Raw genomic sequence first — 23,629 nt, 5'->3', positions numbered from 1 at the left:
ATAATTCTGGAAACCAAGTAACAATACAACTTTGACATAGAAAGTCCAAATAACATTTTAGAATGCTTATCGAAAAAATTACTGAATCAATAGTACAGATTTTGGGAGTGTTTTGTTACAACAATTAAAATTCAACCAGAATCTCTTTAAAGAAAATCTATAAATTTTAATGCAGTAGTTTTATTAAGTTAGACATTCTTGAAATTAGTGAAAGTGGTCAATAGTATATCTTTGAAACAGCATACATGTGAAGTCAAACCTTAAGGAATAAAACATGATGAAGATGAGATAAGAAACACAAATAAGTTGGCATGGATGGGGAAAATATTACCTTTGAAAGTACTTCTTTTGCACAGTGCATCAGATTTGTGACTAAAATATTAACTTTTACATCAGATTCTTCAAATGATGACTCTCCTGGATCTGAAACAAAACATAAATTTACAAATACAGAAAAGATCATTCTCATGACATTACACGAACAAAAAGATTTCATAAATCAAAAAGCACCCCATCATTGTCTTTTTAGACCTATTGGCACAGTTTGGATCAACAGTCAAGTAGCACACCAGTACTAGATGAAAATACAGAACAGTAGTTCAGCTACGCTAACTGTTTGAAATTTTCTGGAGTTTGTTGTTGTTGTTGTTGTTGTTCTGGTCTTCAGTCCAGAGACTGGTTTGATGCAGCTCTCCATGTTACTCTATCCCCTGCAGGCTTCTTCATTTCCACGTAACTACTGCACCCTACATCCTTATGAATCTGCGTAATGTATTCATCTCTTGGTCTCCCTCTACGATTTTTACCCTCCACGCTGCCCTCCGATACTAAATTGGTGATCCCTTGATGCTTCAGAGCATGTCGTACCAACCGATCCCTTCTCCTAGACAAGTTGTGCCACAAATTCCTTTTCTCTCCTTTCAGTACCTCCTCATTAGTTACGTGATCTACGCATCTAATCTTCAGCATTCTTTTGTAGCACACCATTTCGAAAGCTTCTATTCTCTTCTTGTCTAAACTATTTATTGTCCACGTTTCACATCCATACATGGCTACACTCCATACAAATGCTATGAGAAAACATTCCTGACACCTAAATTTGTACTCGATGTTAACAAATTTCTCTTCTTCAGAAATGCTTTTCTTGCCTTTACCAGTCTACATTTCATATCTTCCCTACTTTGACCATCATCAGTTATTTTGCTCTCCAAATAACGAAACTCACCTGTTACCTAATCTAATTCCTTCAGCATCACCTGATTTATTTAGACTAAATTCCATTATCCTCATTTTGCTTTTGTTGATGTTCATCTTATAGCCTCCTTTCAAGAACTGCCCATTCCATTCAACTGCTCTTCCAGGTACTTTGCTATCTCTGACGGAATTACAATGTCATAGGTAAACCTCAAAGCTTTTATTTCTTCTCCATGAATTTTAATTCCCACTCCAAATTTTTCTTTCGTTTCCCTTAGTGCTCAATGTATAGATTGAATAACGTTGGGAACAGGCTACAACCCTGCCTCACTCCCTTCCCAACCACTGCTTCCCTTTCATGCCCCTTGACTCTTACAACTGCCATCTGGTTTCTGTATGTCAAAAGCTTTCTCTAAGTCTACAAATGCTACAAACATAGGTTTGCCTCTCCTTAATCTATCTTCTAAGATAGGTTGTAGGGTCAGTATTGTCTCACGTGTTCCAACATTTCTACAGAATTCAAACTGATCATCCCCAAGATTAGCTTCTACCAGTTTTTCCATTTGTCTGTAAAGAATGTGTGTCAGCATTTCACAGCCGTGACTTATAAAACTGATAGTTTGATAATTTTCACACCTTTCAACACCTGCTTTCTTTGGGATTGGAATTATCATATTCTTCTTGAAGTCTGAGGGTATTTTGCCTGTCTCATGTATCTTGATCACCAGATGGTAGACTTTAGCCTCCCAAGGCTATCAGTAGTTCTAATGGAATGTTGTCTACTCCCAGGGCCTTGTTTCGACTTGGGTCTTCCAATGCTCTGTCAAAGTCTTCACGCAGTATCATATCTCCCATTTCATCTTCACCTACATCCTCTTCCATTTCCATAATATTGCCCTCAAATACATCGCCCCTGTATAGATCCTCTATATACTCCTTCCACCTTTTTGCTTTCCCTTCTTTGCTTAGAACTGGTTTTCCATCTGAGGTCTTGATATTTATACAAGTGGTTCTCTTTTCTTCAAAGGTCTCTTTAATTTTCCTGTAGGTGGTCTAGGGGTAACGTCTTTGATTCATAATCAAAACGTCTTCGGTCCCGGGTTCGATCCCCGCCACTGCCTAAATTTTGATAAATAATCAGCATTGGCGGCCGAAGACTTCCGGCATAAGAAGTCAGCCTCATTCTGCCAACGGCCTTGTCAAAGAGGGCGGAGGAGCGGATAGAGGTTCAGGGCACTCTCTTGTCCTAGGGGTGGGAAACTGCCCCTAAAGGCAGAAGAATCAGCAATGATCAATGACATGAGGATGCAGAAGGCAATGGAAACCACTGCATTAAAGACACGTAACGTGTATCCACAGGACATGTGGCTTGTAATTGAAGGAGTGTCATGATGATCTCTCCATTGGCAAAGATTCCAGAATAGTCCCCCATTCGGATCTCCGGGAGGGGACTGCCAAGGGGGAGGTTACCATGAGAAAAAGATTGAATAATCAACGAAAGGATAACGTTCTACGAGTCGGGGCGTGGAATGTCAGAAGCTTGAACGTGGTAGGGAAACTAGAAAATCTGAAAAGGGAAATGCAAAGGCTCAATCTAGATATAGTGGGGGTCAGTGAAGTGAAGTGGAAGGAAGACAAGGATTTCTGGTCAGATGAGTATCGGGTAATATCAACAGCAGCAGAAAATGGTATAACAGGTGTAGGATTCGTTATGAATAGGAAGGTAGGGCAGAGGGTGTGTTACTGTGAACAGTTCAGTGACCGGGTTGTTCTAATCATAATCGACAGCAGACCAACACAGACAACGATAGTTCAGGTATACATGCCGACGTCGCAAGCTGAAGATGAACAGATAGAGAAAGTGTATGAGGATATTGAAAGGGTAATGCAGTATGTAAAGGGGGACGAAAATCTAATAGTCATGGGCGACTGGAATGCAGTTGTAGGGGAAGGAGTAGAAGAAAAGGTTACAGGAGAATATGGGCTTGGGACAAGGAATGAAAGAGGAGAAAGACTAATTGAGTTCTGTAACAAGTTTCAGCTAGTAATAGCGAATACCCTGTTCAAGAATCACAAGAGGAGGAGGTATACTTGGAAAAGGCCGGGAGATACAGGAAGATTTCAATTAGATTACATCATGGTCAGACAGAGATTCTGAAATCAGATACTGGACTGTAAGGCATACCCAGGAGCAGATATAGACTCAGATCACAATATAGTAGTGATGAAGAGTAGGCTGAAGTTCAAGACATTAGTCAGGAAGAAGTGGGATACGGAAGTACTAAGGAACGACGAGATACATTTGAAGTTCTCTAATGCTATAGATACAGCAATAAGGAGTAGCACAGTAGGCAGTACAGTTGAAGAGGAATGGACATCTCTAAAAAGGGCCATCCCAGAAGTTGGGAAGGAAAACATAGGTACAAAGAAGGTAGCTGCGAAGAAACCATGGGTAACAGAAGAAATACTTCAGTTGATTGATGAAAGGAGGAAGTACAAACATGTTCCGGGAAAATCAGGAATACAGAAATACAAGTCGCTGAGGAATGAAATAAATAGGAAGTGCAGGGAAGCTAAGACGAAATGGCTGCAGGAAAAATGTGAAGACATCGAAAAAGATATGATTGTCAGAAGGACAGACTCAGCATACAGGAAAGTCAAAACAACCTTTGGTGACATCAAAAGCAACGGTGGTAACATTAAGAGTGCAACGAGAATTCCACTGTTAAATGCAGAGGAGAGAGCAGATAGGTGGAAAGAATACATTGAAAGCCTCTATGAGGGTGAAGATTTGTCTGATGTGATAGAAGAAGAAACAGGAGTCAATTTAGAAGAGATAGGGGATGGATCCAGCATTAGAATTGAAATTTAAAAGAGCTTTGGAGGACTTACGGTCAAATAAGGCAGAAAGGATAGATAACATTCCATAAGAATTTCTAAAATCATTGGGGGAAGTGGCAACAAAACGACTATTCACGTTGGTGTGTAGAATATATGAGTCTGGTGATATACTATCTGACTTTCGGAAAAGCATCATCCACACAATTCCGAAGATGACAAGAGCTGACAAGTGCGAGAATTATCGCACAATCAACTTAACAGCTCATGCATCGAAGCTGCTTACAAGAATAATATACAGAAGAATGGAAAAGAAAATTGAGAATGCGCTAGGTGACGATCAGTTTGGCTTTAGGAAAAGTAAAGGGACGAGAGAGGCAATTCTGACGTTATGGCTAATAATGGAAGCAAGGCTAAAGAAAAATCAAGACACTTTCATAGGATTTGTTGACCTGGAAAAAGCGTTCGACAATATAAAATGGTGCAAGCTGTTCGAGATTCTGAAAAAAGTAGGGGTAAGCTATAGGGAGAGACAGGTCATACACAATATGTACAACAACCAAGAGGGAATAATAAGAGTGGACGATCAAGAACGAAGTGCTCGCATTAAGAAGGGTGTAAGACAAGGCTGTAGCCTTTCGCCGTTACTCTTCAATCTGTACATCGAGGAAGCAATGATGGAAATAAAAGAAAGGTTCAGGAATGGAATTAAAATACAAGGTGAAAGGATACCAATGATACGATTCGCTGATGACATTGCTATCCTGAGTGAAAGTGAAGAAGAATTAAATGATCTGCTGAACGGAATGAACAGTCTAATGAGTACACAGTATGGTTTGAGAGTAAATCGGAGAAAGACGAAGGTAATGAGAAGTAGTAGAAATGAGAACAGCGAGAAACTTAACATCACGATTGATGGTCTCGAAGTCAATGAAGTTAAGGAATTCTGCTACCTAGGCAGTAAAATAACCAATGACGGACGGAGCAAGGAGGACATCAAAAGCAGACTCGCTATGGCAAAAAAAGGCATTTCTGGCCAAGAGAAATCTACTAATATCAAATACCGGCCTTAATTTGAGGAAGAAATTTCTGAGGATGTACGTCTGGAGTACAGCATTGTATGGTAGTGAAACATGGACTGTGGGAAAACCAGAACAGAAGAGAATCGAAGCATTTGAGATGTGGTGCTATAGACGAATGTTGAAAATTAGGTGGACTGATAAAGTAAGGCATGAGGAGGTTCTACGCAGAATCGGAGAGGAAAGGAATATGTGGAAAACACTGATAAGGAGAAGGGACAGGATGATAGGACATCTGCTAAGACATGAGGGAATGACTTCCATGGTACTAGAGGGAGCTGTAAAGGGCAAAAACTGTAGAGGAAGACAGAGATTGGAATACATCAAGCAAATAATTGAGGACGTAGGTTGCAAGTCCTACTCTGAGATGAAGAGGTTAGCACAGGAAAGGAATTCGTGGCGGGCCGCATCAAACCAGTCAGTAGACTGATGGAAAAAAAAGGGTGGTATTTGTCTTACCCCTAGTGATGTATGCCTCTATATCCTTACATTTGTTCTCTAGCCATCCCTTTGTTCTCTAGCCTTCCTGTCGATCTCATTTTTGAAACTTTGTATTCATTTTGGTTGCTTCATTTACTGCATTTTTATATTTTCTCCTTTCATCAATTAAATTCAATATTTCTCCTGTTACCCAAGGATTTCTACTAGCCCTCATCTGTTTACCTAATTGCTCCTCTGCTGCCTTCACTATTTCATCTCTCAAAGCTACCCATTCTTCTTCTACTGTATTTCTTTCCTCTGTTCTTGTCAATCGTTCCCTAACACACGATCTGAAACTCTCTACAACTGCTGGTTCTTTCAGTTTATCCAGGTCCCCTCTCCTTAAATTCCCACCTTTTTGCAGTTTCTTCAGTTTTAATCTATAGTTCATAACCAATCCATGTGGTCAGAATCCACACCTGTTCCTGGAAATGTCTTACAATTTAAAACCTGGTTCCTAAATCTCTGTCTTACCATTACATAACATATCTGAAACCTTCCAGCGTATCCAGGCCTCTTCCATGTATACACCCTTCTTGCATGATTCTTAAAACAAGTGTTAGTTATGATTAAGTTATGATATGTGCAAAATTCTACCAGACGGCTTCCTCTTTCATTTCTTACTCCAATTCCATATTCATCTAGTACTTTTCCTTGTCTTCCTTTTCCTACTATCAAATTCCAGTCCCGCATGACTATTAAATTTTCATCTCTCTTCACTATCTGAATAATTTCTTTTATCTCATTATATATTTGTTCAATCTCTTCATCATCTGCGGAGTTAGCTGGCATATAAACCTGTACTACTGTGGTAGGCATGGGCTTCGTGTCTATCTTGGCCACAATAATGCGTTCACTATGCTGTTTGTAGTAGCTTTCCCGCACTCCTATCTTTTTATTCATTATGAAACCTACTGCTGCATTACCCCTATTTGATTTTGTATTTATAATTCTGTATTCACCTCACCAGAAGTCTTGTTTCTCCTGCCACTGAACTTCACTAATACTCACTATATCTAACTTCAACCTATCCATTTTCTAACTCTAACCTACCTGGCCGATTAAGGGACCTGACATTCCACGCCTCAATCCATAGAATGCCAGTTTTGTTTCTCCTGAAAACGACATCCTTCTGAGCAGTCCCCGCCTGGGGATCCGAATGGGGGACTATTTTACCTCTGGAATATTTTACCCAAGAGGACGTCACCTTCATTTAACCACACAGTAAAGCTGCATACCCTCAGGAAAAATTACGGCTGTGGTTTCCCCTTGCTTTCAGCTGTTCGCAGTACCAACACAGCAAGGCCATTTTGGTTAATGTTACAAGGCCAAATCAGTCAACCATCCAGTCACTCATCCAGGCTATTGCCCCTGTAACTACTGAAAAGGCTGCTGCCCCTCTTCAGGAACCACGTTTGTCTGGCCTCTCAACAGATACCCCTCCATCGTGGTTGCACCAACGGTACGGTTATCTGTATCATTGAGGCACGCAAGTCTCTCCACCAACCGCAAGGTCCATGGTTCCGGAGTTTATTGCAATGAAATTCATACCAACAGCTGAAGATGAAATAGTTAGTAAAAATGTTTATAGGCAAGAATAAAACTGTGTAATGAAGGAGCTCATAAATTCGCTATCAGTAGGCATGTATATTCCACATGAGGCAGACCATATATGTGGGGTATGTTGGTGTACAAGAAGAAGGCATCAATGGTCACTAGCAAGCAGTAAACAACTTTGCTGTTGTGTGTTCAGTCACTGTTGATGTTCGCTTGTTCTCATATCACTTTGCACCTGATCATTGCTTACTATCTCTCCGCTTGTGTGTGTGTGTGTGTGTGTGTGTGTGTGTGTGTGTGTGATCTTTTCTGTGCAGCTCCTTTAATTAGTTGAATAGTGTACAATTGTATGGTGTAGTAAAGTCTTTTATAGCTGGCTTTCCTTCTGCTAATACCTTCACTATGAGGAAGTTTTCTTCTACTGTTAAGTTTATAGGATAGGCTGTGGCTGAATATATATCTGTTTTAGGTTGAGTAATGGTTGTGGGCTATTAATTGGTCAGCAAATGTGCTATGGAGCTGTTACTTTTTACAGCTTTGATGTTTCTGAATATCTAGTATTAAAATTCCTGCATGTTTGTGTGCCTTATGTATACTGACTGACAAGAGTTGCTTGTTAAGTTCGTGCATGTCTAATGTGTTGCTGGTCTGTTGAATTTATCTGTGGGTGTTTCCTGTATTCTCATTTTTTTCTATGTTGCATTTTCTATTCTGTGTCCAATTTGAGATCCCTGTTTCCTTAAAATGAAGTGAGTACAGGTCATTTTGTTTTGTGTCTGGGTTCTTGCTCTGTTGTGTTCTGTGTATGGTCACTATCTGTCATTCAAGTTCTTCTGTGTTGTTGTGAAATATCTCATGTGCATGTACCTTGTTCATTCTCTGTCCTTTCACATATTTTTTGGTTTGGTTTCTCTATGATACGGGTATCATAATAAATCTCTATTGCTTTTTGTTTTGATGTATTTAGCTCTTGTGTTTAGTTCTGTTTGTTTGTGGTACTCTGTTTATTCTGTGAAGAATGAATCTGAAGCTTGTTTGCTTGCTTTTTTGTGTTGTAATGGATGGTTTGATAGTGAATGGTGGTGCTTATGGTGTGGGTTCTCTGTATACAGTGAAAACATGTGGCAGTGTTGATGCTACGGTTATAGCACATTAAAACAAAAGAATTTTTATGATCTCATTCATAGCTGTTACTTTTGCAGCAACTTGACTCACATATAACCTAGCTCGCGAGTCAATGATTATAATTATCACACCAATTATGCACATTTTGTAAACTGTCATGGTATTCTGGAGATATTGACATCTGCATAACAGTGTCATAAGCCAATACTGAACTTCTGAAGATGACAGATTAACCTGTTGAATCCAGTAAAGTGCAAAAAAGTATTTCAATTGTGCAGCTGATGACTAACTTATCACAGATCTAAGTTTGGTGCAAACAGTAAGTTTTGCATAGACAGTGATGAATGGACCACAATTGAAATTTAATGCAACACATTAAGTGGAGTTCTAATATAGGAAAACATTTTTCCCAGAAAATAAAGTGTAAAATCACAAGTACTTCCAATATATCTTGTGGATTAAGATCACAAAACAATTTTAATTTCGGTTTATCTTCCAAGTTTGCTATCATGCACATGTCCGTTCTGTCTGACAGGAAAAATCTGTGTGTGAATTTCAGTCTTACTCTTTAGCTTGAATTTAATCAATTTTTTCACTTGTGATCAACAAAGGCACATTTATATTCATATTATAATAATTGCTTATATGAAAGCATGGAATCTTGTATCAGATATATCTGTATTGTGACAATGCCAATCATAATTATAACAAAACATGACAATACTGATTTCTTTATACTTACTGGAAGTAAGTGTCTTTGCCGCTTCTGGCTTATTTTTATTCTGTTTACTCAATTTTTCTAAGTAATTCTTTAAATCACTTTTGCCAACTGCATCAATTCCATTTACCATACATTTATTCTGCAAATTCTTGTCATCACTAAGCAGCAGCTGAGAAATAAAATTAAATGTACTGTCAGAGTGGTAAAGATTTTCTATTAATTATCATATATTCTTATTAGACATGTAAGAGTGGTGTACTGGAACATCTTTCAATTGTGCAAAACAGGAGGAGCAACAGTAGGTCAATGAATGCAAACAAACCAGTAACTCTGAAAATAATCAATTATTGATAATATAATGTATATGGATAGATAAAAAAATCTACTCACGAAGTGGCAGCAGGGGAACACACACACACACACAAAAAGAGTTTAACTTTTACAAGCTTTCAGAGCGAGTGACTCCTTCTCCTGGCAAAAGAGTTGAAGCGGAAGGAAGAAGGGCGAATCAAGAGGACAAAAGGACTGGAGAGGTTTAGCGAAATGAGTATAGTTCAGAAAAGCCACCCAGAACCCCGAGTCAGGGAAGACTTGCCGGACGTGATGAGAAGGAAAGACTGATTGTTGGGAATGCACCAGATGAGATTTGAAAACCCGAGAGCTTAAAGGTGGAAGATAGGGAAATATGCACGACAGAGATTACTATTAAAACATAGTGCACGAGTTAAAAAGAGTGACAAGCTAAGTGCATTATATGTAACAGAGGTGGGAGGGTGTGAAATCATCCAAATGTTGTCCCTGGGCCATGTTGTACTGAAGAACAGCTGTCAAATTGTTCTTACCTTTATTGGTGGTCTTTGTTTTATGGGAAACAGGCTGTGGTCCAAAGTATGATTCCTGAATGTTTGGTTTTTCAATGTGGGAGACATCTTCAGAGACTTTAACAACTTAGAAAGCAGTTACAGTCTGAAATGAGCTCAGCAAGCCTATGTGTTTATAAGCATCCTTGCGATAGCTGGTTCATGATGTCATCAAATTACTGTCTATGATCGTGCAGTCACACCAAGTTACGTTATGGAGCTTATAATGGAAAAGAGTTGGTGCTGTTTTATTTAGTATTAAGGCCCACAACTTGTCTAATTTTAATCCCTTTTCTTTTTTGTTAAAGTTGGTTTTGCACTTTTGAATTTCTGTGGCCTGTCTGTACATCTTAACACAGTAGTGATTACATTGTGAGAAAACTACAGTATCAGAGAAAAAAATTTGGTGGTCGCTAGTCTTATTGCATGGCTTGCTGATTTATCCATATTCTACAGAGAACAATTGCTCTTGTGCCCCTACTGAAATTACTAAAAAGCATTAACACCCATCTTGTTCCCTTACTACCAGTGGTTTCTGCCACCACTTTTTTAAAAATATTTGTGGCCTTTGCATGAAGCCACTGGTGCTACTGCAAGACAATGCCACCTAGTGGTACAATGAGGTACTTCTATGACTGTAGTGCACTGTAGCAGTCACTTACAGTGTTCAAAGCAACAGTCCGCACAAAGACTGTGATCCATGACTGAAGGGATTGTGATGTTTTTTCTCTTTTTAGCTATCATACTGAAGTGATCAGTGACTATGAAAGTAAGAATCACACAAGCCATTGTTACAGAAATCTGACTCTGGACTACAGCTTTTAAGAGCAGTTTTGAAATGAAATCACTGGACAGTACATACTTCTGATATGAATTTATTAAATTGTAGGGCCATTTTTGTTTGTTATGTGGACTATAATTTGTTTCAAGTATTATGAGTTCATGGAAGTTTTGAGAAGTGGGAGTGTGTGTAAGAAAAATGCGAAATTACTTTCAAATACATCTCATGAAATGATGGATTGTTGAGAGCTGAATGTCATAGTCCTTTAAAAAAACTGACTGTTCTTGTACTCATTGCTTACTATGATAATACAGGTTAACTTTCCGAAAAATTTTAAAATTATATTCCAAAGTTAAACCACTTCCTTAACAATAATTGACTGTTTACTTTTTGCCAGTTCCTTGTTGTATTTATTGCTTACTATAATGACAAAGGCCATTTTCTGGAAAATTAAAAAAAAAATTATATATTATTGGAACTCGGAGAGATAAGGAGCACAAAAACAACTGTCGGCTGGGAAATATGGATAAACCGGCAGTGGCAGATCACACACTGGGGTCAGGGAATCACCAAATTCATTTTTCTAATACTGCAGATTTATCAACATCTGATCACTACTATGCTACAAATTACATAGACATCATAGAAACTAAAAAAAACTTTTTACAGAAAAGAAGGACTGAAATTTGTCAATTTGTGAGCCTTAGTATAAAGTATAGTATATAAAACAAACAGTGTGAATCCCTCCCCACTACAAGCTCCATAACATATGTCGGTGCAACTCCACGAACCTAGGCAATGATCTCGTGATATCACGAAATGACCATTGAGTGGCTACTTATAAGGAGTTTGGCTTGCTGAGGTTGTTTGAGAATGTAACTGCTTTCTAGGACATTAAAGCCAATGCAAATGTTTCTGACACTGGAAGATGAGATGTTAGGCAGAGGATTACTGTATTTATCCAATTATAAGAAAACTAAAATAATCAATTAGTGGCAGCAGGTAAATGCACACATAAAATGATTTAAATTTTTACAAGCTTTCAGAGCCAGTGGCTCTTTCTTCTGGCAGAAGAGTTGAAGGGGAAGGAAGAGGGGTGAAGGAAAAGAATGGGAGAGGTTAAGGGAAAGGGGTACAATTTAGAAAAGTCACCCAGAACCTTGGGTCAGGGGAGACTTACCAGATGGGATGAGAAGGAAAGACTTATTTTTGAGGACTCCACCAAACAAGATTTGAAAACCTGAGAGCTTAAAGATAAAAGACACCGTAATATGCAAGACAGAGATCACTACCAAAACATCATGCACAAGTTAACAAGTGTGAAAAGCTAAGTATGTAACAGACGTGGGAGCGTGCACAATGAAAAATAGACAAGCAGAAAATGAAAGACGTAGGGAACCAAAATGGAGTGAAGAAAGGAGTACTTACTGTGAACAAATGCTGAGACGGAAGGCATTAATGTAAATTAAGACCAGGTGGGTGGCAAGACCCAAGGACATGTTGTAGTGCTAGTTCCCACCTGCGGAATTCTGAGAAACTGGTATGAGGGGGAAGAATCCAGATGGTGCATGTAGTGAAACAAGCACTGAGGTCATGACTGTTATGTTGTGCAGCATTCTCTGCAACAGGATATTGTGTGTTGCCAATACATACGCTCTGCCTATGCCCATTCGTCCTGACTGATAACTGGGTGGTAGTCATGCTGCTGTAAAAGCCCAAACAGTGTTTACATTACAGTTGGTATATGTGTCATTTCACAAGTGACTCCCCTTGATAGTATATGTTTTTCCGGTTACAGGAGGGTGCATAGTGCAGGTCTTTCAGTGGGGATGGTCACAGGGGTAGGAGCCACAGGGTACGGAGATGTGTGCAGAAGGAGCATAGGCTCTGACAAGAATATTGCGGAGATTGGGAGGACGATGGAAATCTGTTCTAGGCGTCGTGGGAAAATTTTTAGATAGAATGGATCTCACTTCAGGGCAGGATTTTAATAAATCAAGGCTCTGCCAATGTAGTTGATTGACACATTCCAGATCCGGATAATACTGAATCCCCAATGGTGTGGTCCGAAGCTGTTTCGTGGAGGGACCAGCAGTACCAGAATTGGATGTGATGGCCCAGGAAATCTGCTTTTTAACTAGACTGGTGGGGTAATTACATATGGTGAAGGCTGAGATGAAAATGGTGGTGTATTGCTGTAAAGAGTCTGCATCCGAACAAATATGTTTGCCTCGGATGCCTAGGCTGTATGGAAGGGAACGTTTGATATGGAAAGGATGGCAACTGTCAAAATGTAAGTACTGTTGTTTGTTGATAGGTTTAATGTGGACAGAAATGTGTAGCTGGCCTTCGGTGAGGACGAGATCAACATCAACAAAACTGAATTTAGAACAGGACCATGCGAAATTTAATTGGGAGAAGATATTCAGAGATTCCACGAATTTTAGCAGGTCAGCCTCACCGTGAGTCCATATGGTAAAGATGTCATCAATATCTAAACCATACCATGGGCTGAAGACTTATGGATCCCAGGAAAGCCCCTTCCAAGCGACCCATGAAAAGGTTGGCACAGGAAGGTGCCATCCTTGTTCCCATGGCCATGCTTCTGATATGACTGAATGTCTGCCTTTCAAAGGCAAAGCAGTGGCTGGTAAGTATAATGTTGATTAAGGTGAGTAGACAGGATTTCACAGGTTTGGAATCAGGTGGACACTGACAGAGGAAATGTACAGCAGCAGACAGACTGTGTACATGGGGGATGTTGGTATAGAGGGAGGTGGCATCAATGGTGACAAGTAAGGTGTGTGGTGGGAGTGGGACGGGCACAGATTTCAGACAATCGAGGAAATGGTTGGTATCTTTGATGTCAGAGGGGAATTTTTGTACTATGGGCTCCAGGTGTTGATCAACTAATGCAGATATATGTTTGGTGGGTGCTGTGAAGCCATCAACTATAGGACGGCCAGTATGATTGGGTTTGTAGATCTTAGGAAGAAGGTAAGAGGTAGGGGAGCTTGATTTGGGTGGGGTGAGAAGTTCTATGGATTCAGGTGTTAGTCCTTGTGAGGGGCCTGAGGTTTTAAGGAGACACTGCAGGTCAGTTTGAATCACAGGGATGGGATCTTGATGACAGACGCTGTATGTAGAGGTGTCAGGCAGCTGGTGTAGACCTCCACCAACATATTCCTTTCAGTCAAGTACTACAGTTGTAGATCCTTTGTCTGCTGGGAGGATAATGATGGAGTCATCAGCTTTAAGGGAATGTAGAGCCTGGAGTTCTGCAAAGGACAGGTTGGGGTCATGTTGTTGGGACCTGAGGAAGGGTTGTGAGGCAATGCTAGATGTGAGGAATTCTTGGAAGGCTTCTAAAGGATGATTCTGAGGTAGTGATGGTGGATCAAGTTGGGATTGTGGTCGTAACTATTCAAGGTAGGGTTCAGTATCAGGATTGCTGTTCAAAAGTTTTTGGGATTGGGTTCCGAAGTGATACTTCCAGTTGACATTATGTGAAAAGGGAAGTAGGTCCTTCACAAAAGCAGCATGGTTAAATGAGACCCGTGGATAATACAGATAATTCTGGGGGAGAGAGTCCTTTGGATGAGAGGTTGAGAACACTGTGTTATTGTGACTGGTTTTTGTGATTATGAGTTATTAAAGGTCTGGGAGGCAGCGGTGTAGGCTGTGGGATGTTAAGGAGTTTGGCCAAGCTCGATTTGTAGGAGTGGAGTGGTGGTTCATGGTGTGGCTGTTTGGGGAGCTGAAGAGGGTCAGGAAGGGAAACACCACTGTTGAGGTATTTTAGGAGAAGGGAGGGTAGCTTTATGAGGTGGAGTGTGGCATGTCATTGCAGTCTGGAGTTGGCCTGGCAGATGATACCATCTAAAGAAACATGAGGGGCAGATAACCGCAGGATTTTGTAGAAGGAGAGAAGTCTGGTGGAGTGGAAACTGGCAGATGAGGCATAGAGGTCACAGATTAGTCGGGTAAGTGCAAGAGATTGCTGTATTTGAAACTGTAAAAGAGGCTGGTGTAGAGTAGGATTACAACCAGAAACAGCGACTTTCAATATTAGGACTTTGGGGGTAACTCCAAGGGACAAGCAAGTTTCAGGAAACAGAATGTGGAACCTTAATTTACGTAGTGCAAAATCATGTTTTCATAAAGAATGGATGTAATATGTGATGGGATGCATCGTGGCAAGAGAGAACAGTTTGGAGTGTTGGAAATGGTGGCAGTGGCAAAAAGTATGGCGCAGGGTGGGAAAAGTTAGAAAAACAGAAAAAAGCAGGGAAAAAATTTTGAAAAATCAAAAAAAGTCGCACTAATATCATGAGATCAAGCAACAGTTAACAAGAGGCAGTGAGTGGGCGGGAACATCTCGCCACAAGAGTGATCTATATGATCCGAAAAAATGATTGGAAAAAAAGCTGATAGGCAAAATCGTGAAAGGAGATGAAATTTTAAAAACTGGCCATATGGTAAAATAAAATCACAGGAGATAACATAAACAACATTGCTTGGCAAATAAGGTAATGTAGGAGACAGCAGTAAAAGTCAATCAGAGCAGTCTGGGGAGAAACAAACACACAAAAATGTGAAAGAATTGTGTATCAATAAGGAAAGTGTAGGGCAAAGAAAGAAATAGCTGTCAAATTTGAAAATAAATCAGCGAGAGATGATCAGGAGAATTCCCTGCAGTATAGTCAACTGCAGGCAAATTTGTAAGTAACAGTGGAATTCTTATACATAAATTTGAAAACAACAATGGGCCTGTCTACATGCACGAGAACTAGTAGTAGAAAAGTTGTAGGGGCAAAGTGTTGATTAATTTGGGTGGTACAGATAAATAAATGATTAAAAAAAAGATCAGAATACTAGCACAGAAGGTAGAAAGCAGATGATAGTTTCAACAATACGGATGACAACCAAGACTGACAAGAGGGTACATAAGAAGGAAAGATGGCCACATGAGCTAATATAACAATGTTGTTGTTGTTGTGGTCTTCAGTCCTGAGACTGGTTTGATGCAGCTCTCCATGCTATTCTATCCTGTGCAAGCTTTTTCATCTCCCAGTACCTACTGTAACCTACATCCTTCTGAATCTGCTTAGTGTATTCATCTCTTGATCTCCCTCTACGATTTTTACCCTCCATGCTGCCCTCCAATACTAAATTGGTGATCCCTTGATGCCTCAGAACATGTCCTACCAACCGATCCCTTCTTCTGGTCAAGTTGTGCCACAAACTTCTCTTCTACCCAATCCTATTCAATACTTCCTCATTAGTTATGTGATCTACCCATCTAATCTTCAGCATTCTTCTGTAGCACCACATTTCGAAAGCTTCTATTCTCTTCTTGTTTAACTATTTATCGTCCATGTTTCACTTCCATACATGGCTACACTCCATACAAATACTTTCAGAAATGACTTCCTGACACTTAAATCTATACTCGATGTTAACAAATTTCTCTTCTTCAGAAACGCTTTCCTTGCTATTGACAGTCTACATTTTATATCCACTCTACTTCGACCATCATCAGTTATTTTGCTCCCCAAATAGCAAAACTCCTTTACTACTTTAAGTGTCTCATTTCCTAATCTAATTCCCTCAGCATCACCCGATTTAATTAGACAACATTCCATTATCCTTGTTTTGCTTTTGTTGATGTCCATCTTATATCCTCCTTTCAAGACACTGTCCATTCCATTCAACTGCTCTTCCAAGTCCTTTGCTGTCTCTGACAGAATTACAATGTCATCGGCGAACCTCAAAGTTTTTATTTCTTCTCCATGAATTTTAATACCTACACCGAATTTTTCTTTTGTTTCCTTTACTGCTTGCTCAATATACAGATTGAACAACATCGGGGAGAGGCTACAACCCTGTCTTACTCCCTTCCCAACCACCGCTTCCCTTTCATGTCCCTCGACTCTTGTAACTGCCATCTCGTTTCTGTACAAATTGTAAATAGCCTTTCGCTCCCTGTATTTTACCCCTGCCACCTTTAGAATTTGAAAGAGAGTATTCCAGCCAACATTGTCAAAAGCTTTCTCTAAGTCTACAAATGCTAGAAGCGTAGGTTTGCCTTTCCTTAATCTTTCTTCTAAGATAAGTCATAAGGTCAGTATTGCCTCACGTGTTCCAGTGTTTCTACGGAATCCAAACTGATCTTCCCCGAGGTTGGCTTCTACTAGTTTTTCCATTCGCCTGTAAAGAATTCGTGTTAGTATTTTGCAGCTGTGATTTATTAAACTGATAGTTCGGTAATTTTCACATCTGTCAACACCTGCTTTCTTTGGGATTGGAATTATTATATTCTTCTTGAAGTCTGAGGGTATTTCGCCTGTTTCATACATCTTGCTCACCAGATGGTAGAGTTTTGTCAGGACTGGCTCTCCCAGGGCCATCAGTAGTTCCAATGGAATGTTGTCTACTCCGGGGGCCTTGTTACGACTCAGGTCTTTCAGTGCTCTGTCAAACTCTTCACGCAGTATCATATCTCCCATTTCATCTTCATCTACATCCTCTTCCATTTCCATAATGTTGTCCTCAAGTACATCGCCCTTGTATAGACCCTCTATATACTCCTTCCACCTTTCCGCTTTCCCTTCTTTGCTTAGAACTGGGTTTCCATCTGAGCTCTTGATATTCATACAAGTCGTTCTCTTATCTCCAAAGGTCTCTCTAATTTTCCTGTAGGCAGTATCTATCTTACCCCTAGTGAGATAACACTCTACATCCTTACATTTGTCCTCTAGCCATTCCTGCTTAGCCATTTTGCACTTCCTGTCGATCTCATTTTTGAGACGTTTGTATTCCTTTTTGCCTGCTTCATTTACTGCATTTTTATATTTTCTCCTTTCATCAATTAAATTCAATATTTCTTCTGTTACCCAAGGATTTCTACTAGCCTTCGTCTTTTTACCTACTTGATCCTCTGCTGCTTTCACTATTTCATCCCTCAAAGCTACCCATTATTCTTCTACTGTATTTCTTTCCCCCATTCCTGTCAATTGTTCCCTTATGCTCTCCCTGAAACTCTGTACAACCTCTGGTTCTTTCAGTTTATCCAGGTCCCATCTCCTTAAATTCCCACCTTTTTGCAGTTTATTCAGTTTTAATCTACAGGTCATAACCAATAGATTGTGGTCAGAGTCCACATCTGCCCCTGGAAATGTCTTACAATTTAAAACCTGGTTCCTAAATCTCTGTCTTACCATTATATAATCTATCTGATACCTTTTAGTACCTCCAGGGTTCTTCCATGCATACAACCTTCTTTCATGATTCTTAAACCAAGTGTTAGCTATGATTATGTTGTGCTCTGTGCAAAATTCTACCAGGCGGCTTCCTCTTTCATTTCTTAGCCCCAATCCATATTCACCTACTATGTTTCGTTCTCTCCCTTTTCCTACACTCGAATTCCAGTCAGCCATGACTATTAAATTTTCGTCTCCCTTCACAATCTGAATAATTTCTTTTATTTCATCATACATTTCTTCAATTTCTTCGTCATCTGCAGAGCTAGTTGGCATATAAACTTGTACTACTGTAGTAGGTGTGGGCTTCGTATCTATCTTGGCCACAATAATGCGTTCACTATGCTGTTTGTAGTAGCTTAACCGCATTCCTATTTTCCTATTCATTATTAAACCTACTCCTGCATTACCCCTATTTGATTTTGTGTTTATAACCCTGTAGTCACCTGACCAGAAGTCTTGTTCCCCCTGCCACTGAACTTCACTAATTCCCACTATATCTAACTTCAACCTATCCATTTCCCTTTTTAAATTTTCTAACCTACCTGCCCGATTAAGGGATCAGACATTCCACGCTCCGATCCGTAGAACGCCAGTTTTCTTTCTCCTGATAACGACATCCTCTTGAGTAGTCCCCGCCCGGAGATCCGAATGGGGGGCTATTTTACCTCCGGAATATTTTACCCAAGAGGACGCCATCATCATTTAATCATACAGTAAAGCCACAAATAATACTAATAATCAATTATTGATAATGTTATATAAACAGATAGATAAAAAATCAGCTCAAAGGATTTAAATTTTTACAGGCTTTCTTAGCCAGTGCCTCCTCCTTCTGGCAGAAGACTTGAGGGGGGAGGAAGAGGGGTAAAGGAAAACGACTCTTGAGGCTTAGGGAAAGGTGTACAGATCGGAAAATCACTCAGAACTCCACGTCAGGGGAGACATACCAGATGGGATAAGAAGGAAAGACTTATAGCTGGGGACTCCACCAGACAAGATTTGAAAACCTGAGAGCTTAAAGGTGAAAGACAGCGTAATAATGCAAGACAGAGATCACTACTAAAACATCATATACGAGTTGATAAGAGTGAAAAACTAAGTGCAGTGTATGTAACAGAGGTGGGAGGGTGGACAGCAAAAAATTGATAACTCAGAAAATGAAAGATGTAGGGAACCAAAATGGAGTGAAGAAAAGAGTACTTACTGTGAACAAATACTGAGACAGAAGGCATTAATGTAAATTAAGGCCAGGTGGGTGGCGAGAACTGAGGACATATTGTAGCGCCAGTTCCCACCTGCGGAGTTCTGAGAAATTGGTGTCTGGGGGAAGAATCCAGATGGTCTTGTAGTGAAGCAAGCACCGAGGTCATGACTGTCATGTTGTGCAACATGCTCTGCAACAGGATATTGTGTGTTGCCAGTGTACATGCTCTGCCTATGCCCATTCATCCTGACTGATAACTGGGTGGTAGTCATGCTGATGCAAAAGACCGAACAATGTTTACATAACAGCTGGTATATGACGTGTCGTTTCACAGGTGGGTCTCCCTTTGTTAGTATATTTTTTGCCGGTTACAGGGCTGCAATAGGTGGTGGTAGGAGGGTGCACAGGACAAGGTTTGCAGCAGGGATGGTCGCAGTGGTAGGCGCCGTAAGGTAGGGAGATGGGTGCCATGTCGAAGTAGCTGATTGATACATTCAAGACCAGGATAATACCAGGTAACAAATGTTGTGCTCCAAGGTTGTTTTTTTGGAGGGATCAGCAGTACCAGGATTGGATGTGATGGCGCGGGAAATTTGCTTTTTACCTAGGCTGTTGGGATAATTATGTCCAGTGAAGGTTGAAGTGAGAGTTGTGATGTATTTATGTAAAGAGTCTATATCCGAACAAATACATTTGCGTTGAATGCCAAGACTGTATGAGAGGGAATGTTTGACATAGAATGTATCAATCAGTTACTTTGACAAGGTCAGGACTTACTAAAATCATGTCCTGAAATGAGATCCATTCTGTCTGTGATTCTGCCCACGACACCTTGAATAGCTTTTCGTCACCCTCCCAATCTCCGCAATATCCTTGTCAGACCCTACGTTCCTTCTGCACCTATGTCCCTACCCTCTGGCTCCTACCCCAGGGACCGTCCATGCCGCAAGACTTGCCCTATAGTCCCTCCTACCACCACCTATCCTAGCCCTGTAACTGGCAAAACATAAACTATCAAAGGGAGAGCAATCAGTTTTCAGTCATGATGAATGGGCGTAGGCAGAGCGTGTATACTGGCAACACACAATATCCTGTTGCAAAGAATGCTGCACAGCGTAACAGTCATGACCTCAGTGCTTGTTTCACTATACGCACCATCTGGATTCTTCCCCCTGACACCAGTTTCTCAGAACTCCGCAGGTGGGAACTAGCACTACAACATGGCCTTGGTTCTCACCACCCACCTGGTCTTAATTTACATTAATGCCTTCTGTCTCAGCATTTGTTCATAGTAAGTACTCCTTTCTTCAATCAATTTTAGTTTCCTACATCTTTCATTTTTCGACTTGTCTATTTTTCGTCGTCCACCCTCCCGCCTCTGTTACATACAATGCACTTAGCTTTTCACTCTTATTAACTCGTGCACGATGTTTTAGTAGTGATCTCTGCCTTGCATATTACCCTGACTTTCACCTTTAAGCTCTCAGGTTTTCAAACCTCGTCTGATGCAGTCCCCAACAACAAGTCTTTCCTTCTCATCCCGTCCGGCAAATCTCCCCTGACCCGGGGCTCTGGGTGACTTTTCTGAACTGTACCCCTTTCCCTAAACCTCTCCCGTTGTTTTCCTTCACCCCTCTTCCTTCCCATTCAACTCTTCTGCCAGAAGAAAGAGCCTCTATCTCTGAAAGCTTGTAAAAAATTTAAATCCTTTTGTGTGTATGTTCACCTGCTATGGCTTGGTGAGTAGATTTTTTATCTAGTCATTTCAGTTATAATGACAAGATTTTTTGCGAAAGTCCCTATTCAGGAAATACTGGGGCATCCTATATCCGCAGACTGCACTCTTGCTACTGGGGTTAACATTATTATGTTGTTTAATATAATATGTAGAAGTTGTCTCTGCATTTACATATGAAGCTTTGGCTATTGCTGTTATGTGCACATTTATTTTGAAGAATTCAGAAGGGCAAGGCACGGCAAAGGATACTCATTTTCAAACAGGCTCAAGATTTCCCAATATGCTGAAATGCTCAGTACAGTATAGACATTGCTCAAACAATCGTGTGAAATTTGACTCACACGGTGCTAGGGTAAGAGATACACTTCAAACTATGAACTAGTCACTATTGCTCTGCTTAAAATTTGATAATGTTGTGAAACACAGGAGGAAGTAGCACTAAATTCTGTCATTTTGCTAGCTGTTGTATTTGAACCATTTTTTGCAATAAAAGTTGCCATATATGTATGGCTACCATGTACAAACATTAATGCTGCTTTTTAAACACTTAACATAAAGCCCCCAAGTATCATGTTTTCATTATTTTGACAGAAATTTAAAATCCCAAGTATACTCCGGCAACTTAGGAAGAGATCTTCAAAAAAAAGAAAATACTGTTTATATCCATTTCAGCACTGATAATCACATGTTCAATTGCTAGAGAGCATCAGGTACTACATTTGTAGCCTGGCTGTCATTTTTTGGTTGAGGTGGTTGCCACTAGATATTGTCTTTACAGCATGCCACTTTGGATACTCGAGAACAAAACGTATGCTTCCAGACTCTCTCCTATATTGTTGTTTAGACAATGCCTTCAAAAAAGCATTACTATAGTGATATTGAGTCTGACAGTGAATTTAGCAGCCCAGAAAGTGAAGAAGAATATAATGTTATTTCACAAGAGACTGAAAGTGATGACAGTTCATCAATTGAACAACAATCGCTCACCACTAGTATGAGATAAATACATCCACTGTGCTCCAGCCAGCTTCTCAAAAATTTATTTTCATACGAAACTGTTGTGAAATATATGATTAAACTTCCCAGCTACACAAAACTAAAAAATGTCTTCAAGATTCAGGATATTATAGTCAAAGTCCACTGCCTGAGTATACTCTGGATTTTATTATTGGTGATTTTCAAAATTTTGTAACTTGCTATTTTGAGCTTTAAAAGCCGTCTTTATATGTCTATATGTAATTGTAGCTAACACTTGGTTTAAGAATCATGAAAGAAGGTTGTATACATGAAAGAACCCTGGAGATACTAAAAGTTATCAGATAGATTATATGATGGTAAGACAGAGATTTAGGAACCAGGTTTTAAATTGTAAGATATTTCCAGGGGCAGATGTGGACTCTGACCACAATCTATTGGTTATGAACTATAGATTAAAACTGAAGAAACTGCAAAAAGGTGGGAATTTAAGGAGATGGGACCTGGATAAACTGAAAGAACCAGAGGTTGTACAGAGTTTCAGGGAGAGCATAAGGGAACAACTGACAGGAATGGAGGAAAGAAATACGGTAGAAGAAGAATGGGTAACTTTGAGGGATGAAATAGTGAAGGCAGCAAAGGACCAAATAGGTAAAAAGACGAGGGCTAGTAGAAACCCTTCGGTAACAGAAGAAATATTGAATTTAATTGATGAAAGGAGAAAATATAAAAATGCAGTAAATGAAGCAGGCAAAAAGGAATACAAACGTCTCAAAAATGAGATCGACAGGAAGTGCAAAATGGCTAAGCAGGCACGGCCAGAGGACAAATGTAAGGATGTAGAGGCTTATCTCACTAGGGGTAAGATAGATACTACGTATAGGAAAATTAAAGAGACCTTCGGAGAAAGGAGAACCACCTCCATGAATATCAAGAGCTTTGATGGAAACCCAGTTCTAAGCAAAGAAGGGAAAGCAGAAAGGTGGAAGGAGTATATAGAGGGTCTATACAAGGGCGATGTACTTGAGGACAATATTATGGAAATGGATGAGGATGTAGATGAAGAAGAAATGGGAGATACGATACTGCGTGAAGAGTTTGACAGAGCACTGAAAGACCTGAGTCAAAACAAGGCCCCGGGAGTAGACAACATTCCATTAGAACTACTGACAGCCTTGGGAGAGCCAGTCCTGACAAAACTATACCTTCTGGTGAGCAAGATGTATGAGACAGGTGAAATACCCCCAGATTTCTAGAAGAATATAATAATTCCAATCCCAAAGAAAGCAGGTGTTGACAGATGTGAAAATTACCGAACTATCGGTTTAATAAGTCACAGCTGCAGAATACCAACGTGAATTCTTTACAGACGAATGGAAAAACTGATATAAGCCGACCTTGGGGAAGATCAGTTTGGATTCCGTAGAAATGATGGAACACGTGAGGCAATACTGACCCTACGACTTATCTTAGAAGAAAGATTAAGGAAAGGCAAACCTACGTTTCTAGCATTTGTAGACTTAGAGAAAGCTTTTGACAATGTTGATTGGAATACTCTCTTTCAAATTCTGAAGGTGGCAGGGGTAAAATACAGGGAGCGAAAGGCTATTTACAATTTGTACAGAAACCAGATGGCAGTTATAAGAGTCGAGGGATATGAAAGGGAAGCAGTGGTTGGGAAGGGAGTGAGACAGGGTTGTTGCTTATCCCCTATGTTATTCAATCTGTATATTGAGCAAGCAGTAAAGGAAACAAAAGAAAAGTTCGGAGTAGGAATTAAAATCCATGGAGAAGAAATAAAACCTTTGAGGT

General features: G+C 40.0%; 1 protein-coding gene across 3 annotated transcripts in view; it reads right to left on the bottom strand.

Moving 5' to 3' along the window:
* Nucleotides 1-23,629, bottom strand: part of LOC124612647 (transcriptional protein SWT1) — a 284,350-nt gene that overhangs the window by 106,525 nt on the left and 154,196 nt on the right. For all 3 annotated transcript variants that reach the window (XM_047140954.1, XM_047140952.1, XM_047140953.1), the window contains 2 exons: nucleotides 9,016-9,163; nucleotides 332-423 (listed from right to left, as the gene is read on the bottom strand). In XM_047140954.1, the coding sequence (XP_046996910.1) occupies nucleotides 332-423; nucleotides 9,016-9,163 (240 nt within the window). The remainder of the gene's footprint in view (nucleotides 1-331; nucleotides 424-9,015; nucleotides 9,164-23,629) is intronic.

This window comes from Schistocerca americana, chromosome 4 (genome assembly GCF_021461395.2).
Source record: "Schistocerca americana isolate TAMUIC-IGC-003095 chromosome 4, iqSchAmer2.1, whole genome shotgun sequence".
NCBI lineage: Eukaryota > Metazoa > Arthropoda > Insecta > Orthoptera > Acrididae > Schistocerca > Schistocerca americana.
The sequence above is the reverse complement of the archived record's forward strand: the minus strand, read 5'-3'. Positions and strand labels throughout refer to the sequence as shown.